Below are 6,534 nucleotides of genomic sequence, written 5' to 3' on the forward strand. Positions count from 1 at the left end.
TAGCATAAAGAATGTTGATATGCTTTTTAAGATTCTATTTTTATTTGTGAGGAGGAACTAATGAAGAAGAAAGATGACAAAAAGAAAAGTAGGAGGAGGAAGTTTTTTTTGGGTGAGACAAACTTTTCTAAAGAGAAATGAATCCTCTTATATATATATATATATATATATATATATATAAATATAAAATAAAAAATAGCCAATAATAATTTTTATTTAGATTTAATGATGAATATAAAAAGGAAAATAAGAGTATCATAAGCAAGGGCGGCTCAAGCCTACGGGGGGCCCTAGGCGAATTTTTTTTAAAAAAATGATTGTTATTATTTTAAAAAAAAATTTCTCACCCTTTTTAATTCGGACTTTGAGACCGACAATGGTGGATTTAAAAATTTTTTAAAATAAATTAAAATATTAATAATAATATTTTCACCCTTTTCTTCTATTTTTCTCTCATCCTTTTCTTTTATTTTTTTTTCATACGTTTTGCATGTCCAGAATCATATTTTTTAGTAGACATATTTATATTCAAATAATAATAATAATATAATTCTCTACTATTTTATAGAAATAAAAATAATAGAATTAATAATAGAAACTGAAATATGAATATTTACTCTGATAATAAATGATCTACTGAAAATTAATAATAGATCCGAAAGTAATCTACCTTGGTAGTCCGCCTTGTCAGAAACGATCCACCGCCCCTCGAACGATTCGTCAAAGGACTTGTAGAACAGTTGGATCAAACACGAAAAATTATTACCTAAATCAGTAAATCTCATCAACAATAATACTGGAAGAATAAAGCAAAAGAAAAAAAAACTACCTGATCCGACGCAGGAACCAGGGCGCAATCAGCAGCAGCAAGCGAAATGGGGCGGCGACTAGCGAGAATGCTTGCTCGCTGCTTCGCGAGAAATGGGGCGGCGAGAATGCAAGATAAACAACCGGATCCGACGCCCAACCTTTCGCTCGTGCTTCGCGAGAAATGGGGCGGCGAGAATGCAAGAGAAACTACCGGATCCGATGGCCGACGCCCAACCTTTCGCTCGCTGCTTCGCGAGAAATGGGGCGGCGCTGCTTTGTGAGAAATGGGGGCTGCTTCGCAAGAAATGGAGCGGCGCTGCTTCGCGAGAAATGGGCTACCGGATCCGACGGCCGACGCCCAACCTTTCACTCGCTGCTTCGCGAGAAATGGGGCGGCGAGCCAGCGCTGCTTCGCGAGAAATGGGGCGGCGAGCCGGCGGTGCTTCGTGAGAAATGAGGCGGCAAGCCGGCGCTGCTTCACGAGAAATGGGGCGGCGAGCCGGCGCTGCTTCGCGAGAAATGGGATCCGACGCTCAGGACAGGGGAGATGATCAGATGAAGTCGCGGTTTCGCCTGCGTCGAAGGACAGGGGAGATGATCAGATGAAGTCGCGGTTTCGCCTACGTCGAAGAAGAACAAGGGAGATGAAGAGGCGATCGGGCCATCAGGGTTTTGAAGAGGCGAGATCGACGAGAATGCGAAGGGACAGCGGATGCGGATCGGGCCTTTCTGAGTTAAATCAAATAATCCTACCCTCCATTAACCCTAAATATCCTAACCAGTGGGTCCCAATTAAAATTGGGCCTTAGGCACAGGCCTTACCGGCCTATGCCTAGAGCCGGGCCTGATCATAAGAATAATAATATGAATTCATTAAAATATATAACAACTAAATGTCTTTCCTTTTAATTTAGGGCTTTTCGGATCAAAATTGCAAATGATATTATTCATTTTTTTCTTGAATATTACGTTTTAATTTCAAGTCATTTTTCCTTCCTTAATATTTTAAAATATTTTATAATAAAATATCAAGTTATAATAAAATATATTTTATAAAAGATAGGACTATTTTATTATTGATATAGATTCTAGATAGTATTATGTGGCAACAAAGGTCAAGAAGCAAACTGATATGGTGAGTCAAGGAGTCAACAGTCAACCTTAAATGGATTGGCGCATCTCTCGGCTGTTTGACCTCAGTCTCTCGACTCTCGTCCCATTCGACTTTGCCTATTCGAATACTCAGCTTCATTCCCGGCCACTCCAACCTCAATGCACTCGGCCTCATTCTCGACCTCATTGCATTCGGTCACACTACAAAAAATTTACGATTTAGCGATGGACATTTTCGATCGCTAATCGATCGTTAATGCAATTTAACGATCGATTATTCCTGCCGCAATTATTTCAATTGTTGACGTCAGCTTAGCGATGAATTTTTTTTTGGATGCCGAAATAATATTCGGTAGCTATTCCGTCTCTAAGTAACGACGAAAAAATCATTTCGTAGCTATATAACGACGGAATTAGCGACGAAAATAATTTTTATCGCTAATTAGCGACGGAAATAATATCCCGTCGCTATATTATCCGTTAGCGACGGAAACAAATATTTTCGTCGCTAATTATAGCGACGGAAATAATTTCCGTTGTTAATTCCGTCGCTAAACCATGGTTTTCTTGCTGTGTCACTAGGGATAGCAACGGGCTCGGGGATTGGCGGGGAAGCCTTCTCCATCCCCGTCCCCGAAACCCAAACCCATATACCATCCCCGTTCCCATCCCCATCGGGTATCATAATTTAAATACCATCCCCGTCCCCGTCGGGTTTCGGGTATCCAGCGGGTTTCGGAGATCCCCACAGATTTCGGAGGTGATTTTCCCCGCGGGTATTTCCATGGGTATCCCCATACCCATCCCCATCCCCATCATGACATATTTAAAAAGTATTTTTTTAAATTTATTACTTTTTTATTAATTAAAAAAAGAAAATATTATTTGTTTTAGAAATAATGAAACTATAGTATTCAAACAAGTAATTATCAATATGACTTATTTTTTCATTTGATATAAGGATATAATCAAATTAATGAATCTCAATGAATGAAATTATCAAAGTCGGGTTCGGGGATGGGGACGGAGAATTTTTGGAATACCATCCCCGACCCATCCCCGCTTTCCGAGATTCGGGGATTCCCCATCCCCATCCCCGCTTTCTCGGATTCGGGGATTCCCCAGTCAAAATGGGATCGGGGAACAGATTCCCCATCGGGTCCGGGTCTAATTGCCATCCCTATGTATCACTCGATTTCACTCTCGGTCATCTCGACCTCAATGCACTTGATCACTTGACGTCACTGTTGGCCATCTTGACCTCAATGCACTCAGTCACTCGAGCTCACTGTCAGCCATCTCGACCTTAATGCACTCGGTCACTCGACCTCGCTATCGGCCATCCCGACCTCAATACACTCGGTCACTCAACCTCGCTATCGGCCATCTCGACCTTGTTATTGGCCATCTCGACCTCAATGCACTCAGTCACTTAGCCTCGCTATCGGCCATCCCGACATTAATGTACTTGGTCATTCGGCCTCACTATCGGTCATTCCGACCTCAAGGTACTCGGTCACTTGGCCTCGCTATCGACCATCCGGACCTCAATGTACTCAGTCCGTCATTCCTCGACCTTGTCTCACTATCGGCCATCCGGACCCCAATGTACTCGGCCACTCGACCTCGCTATCGGCCGTCCCAACCTCAACTGTCTAGGTGTCAGCTTCAATGAGCTCGGGCATTCTGTGCAACTCCACCTGGGCCCTTCTCAGCCATCAGAAGACAACAAAAGTAGCCAAACATATGAACCCTGACAAAAGATCAAAACAGTTGTTAGATTGTCAGATTTAGTCCCCTAGATCATCTCACGTTTGCACCTATGGCTAAAAGATAAGAATAATCAGTCTGACCGAGCTATAGGGCGATTAAAGGTTGTCAGAATGGGTTCCCTAACTACTGCATTATAGGCTCATTTGTCAAAAATTTACAGAATCTATCTTCTTAAGACACCACAGCAGTTGGTCCTACTGTCAGAGGGAAGGTTCTTCCTGGTCAGTATATATTCTTCCCCATAAGTATGAAAATCTCTTTGGAACTCTCAACTACACGACTCATTTCTTGGTTTCCTATATTTTTCTTCCCTATTCTCTTGGCTGACTTGAACGTCGAAGTGGTCTATCGGGAATCTCTGACACCCCGCTAACCCCTTCGCTTAGTTCTTTTTCTTCAGGCTCCTTCTTCGACGAGATTCACATCGTTGAGGTGGCAGAATATTAACTGATGATTTGACCATCTTAAGGCATCCCAGCCGGAATAATTATATTTTGGAAATGATTTAAAATTACAACAGAACTAATTCTTCATTTCTTTGTCAAAGTTTTGATAAAAGTCAAAGTTATTTCTGCGTTGACTTGATTGGTAAGAGTCAAAGATTCCACGGAGGGTTGTTCTCCATCTCGGCGGACAGCAGCAGCTGCTGCTGCTGCAGCCCGTGCAGAGTCTCCATCATCCTTCGTTGATGCAGCGCCCCTTCAAGCTCCAACGCCTGCCGCTGCATGTGTATCCTCCTCTCTCCCTCGAGTCCCAGGAAGTCCACCGTCATCACATCTCCACTCTCGCACCGGCCGATATGCTTCAGAGTGGACGCATCGCCGGCGATCACACCGGCTTCGTTCATCGCCGGACCGAAGAACTGGCAGCCGCCGATCAGCTGGTACGGTCGTCCCTGGGTATTAATCAGGCTTCCGTACGCCATCCCGTATGGCCTCGCCATCATCGAGGCCATGGCGCCCCTGTTGCCGCCGCCAGCCACCGTCGCGCCTATCTGGGCCGCCTTCTGCAGCAGAGCCGTGGCCGACATGAGGGCCGAGGACTCTGCCGGAGGCTTCGGCAGCTGGGCCTCCTCCCGCTCGCATAAGCTCATCGGCCCGCAGTAGGAGGAGGGGGCGGCGGGCATGTTGGGCATGAAGCTGGAGAGCATGCCGGCGGCCATATCGAGGGATGGGGGAACGAGGTGGTCGGCGAGGGCCCGGAGCGCCGGCGATTGGCCCTTGAAGTCGTGGGTGAAGTCGGAGAGGTCGGCGGGGGAGAGGTGGAGTGGCTCCATGTCCATGGGGGTGGAATCTTGGGCTCGAAGGCCTGATGAAGCCATGGCGGCCATTAGAGGCTGGTTCAGCTGGTGATCGCTCATCTCTTTGGCCAACGCGTCGCAGAAGGCCCGGTGGGTGATGAAGCTGTCTCTCCTGCAAATTCCATAAATCAAACAACGAGAAGAACAAATCTGAAAGCGATCGATCGAAAGCATGCATGAACTGAATTCGATTCAATTCCTCACCTGGCGAAGACGGTGCCGCAATCGCACTTGTACTCCCTGGTGCCGCAGATCTTGGCGTGCGCCTTCCAGTCCGACTGCACCGCGTACTTCTTGTCGCACTTGTCGCACTTCCACTTCTTCTCCCCGTGCTTCCGGCAGAAGTGCTTCTTGATTCCGGTGAGGTCGCCGAGGGCCCGGCCGGGGCTGTGGTGCACGCACGTCGGCTCCGGGCACACGTACACCCTCTTCCTCGCCACTTCGTCGCTGCTCCTCTGCCGGAGCTTCCACGGCAGGTTGTGCCCCCGCCGGTGCAACTGCAGGTTCTGGTCCCTCTGGAACCCCTTCCCGCAGATCTCGCACACGAACCGGTTCGTCGCCATCAGCGTCTTCGGCGACAGCGCAATCACCTCAGCATCTGGGTCTGCAACAGGGACTTCATGGTCAAATTATTCAATCAAAGAGAAACTCGATCGTTGTACGTCTGAATAATTAATTATCACCTGGAGTTCCAGGGAGGTTCCTCTTCTTCTTCTTCTTCGCCGGCGGCAGCCGTGCCGCGGAGACGTCGGTGTGGCTTCGCTCGCGGACACCATCTTCTCCAGCTGACTTGCCGCCGGAAGAGAAGCTTCCACCGTCTCCTGTGACGTTCGACATGGCGCTTCTCTCTCTATCCCGCAACGGCGCTTAATTCTTTGGATTGCACTTTCCGATTTCTTTTATGGAGAAGGAAGAAGAAGAGGCGTTAATGGCATCCACTAGCTCTTTGTTTAATCACCTAATAATCATAATTATTTCACTAGGTTTAGGGATCAGACAGAAAACTAACTCAGTGTGCCTTTTCCTGTTTGGAACTTCTTTGGAGTTGCTATCACCTCTTCTTATCATTCTAATTAATTAGGATAAGTTACGTACAATGAGAATGCTCAAAATATCGACTCTCGTCCCCGGGGCAATGGTGCAACGGTAGGACATCCGGATTGTAACTCAGGGATTTTTATCCCTAGCTACGACGTATTTGCAAGAATTTTCCTCCAAATGGAGAACGCAATCAAAGGATGCTGGGCATCTGGATGATGCGCTTAATTTTGGGACCGGACCGACCACCCCCAGAGATGTGGCTACTGGGATTATCATTTTCAAAATATCGACTCTCATTTTTTTTCAATGATTCGATTAATTCTGAAACTGATTGATTTGGCTCAATAGAAATTTTCCACCGACTAATATAGTAAATCTAGAGGTATGCACGGCTCCATATCAAATTTTTCATCCCAAAATATTAACTCTTATTAGTATCGTTGATCATTTTTAGATGAATCATCAGACACCTGATCTTTCTGGATGAAGTTATGCAG

General features: G+C 46.1%; 1 protein-coding gene across 1 annotated transcript; it reads right to left on the reverse strand.

The window, feature by feature from the left end:
• Window positions 1-4,176: 4,176 nt before the first annotated feature.
• Window positions 4,177-5,880, reverse strand: LOC141828217 (protein indeterminate-domain 7-like). Its single transcript, XM_074715598.1, has 3 exons — window positions 5,680-5,880; window positions 5,201-5,600; window positions 4,177-5,108 (listed from the first exon to the last, which is right to left on the reverse strand). The coding sequence occupies exons 1-3, from the start codon at window positions 5,831-5,833 to the stop codon at window positions 4,292-4,294; spliced, it is 1,371 nt and encodes a 456-aa protein (XP_074571699.1). The 5' UTR covers window positions 5,834-5,880; the 3' UTR covers window positions 4,177-4,291.
• Between the last annotated feature and the right edge of the window lie 654 nt (window positions 5,881-6,534).

This window comes from Curcuma longa, chromosome 4, assembly GCF_044706935.1.
Source record: "Curcuma longa cultivar G26 ecotype Majalengka, Jawa Barat chromosome 4, ITB_CL_G26_1.1, whole genome shotgun sequence".
Taxonomy (NCBI): domain Eukaryota; kingdom Viridiplantae; phylum Streptophyta; class Magnoliopsida; order Zingiberales; family Zingiberaceae; genus Curcuma; species Curcuma longa.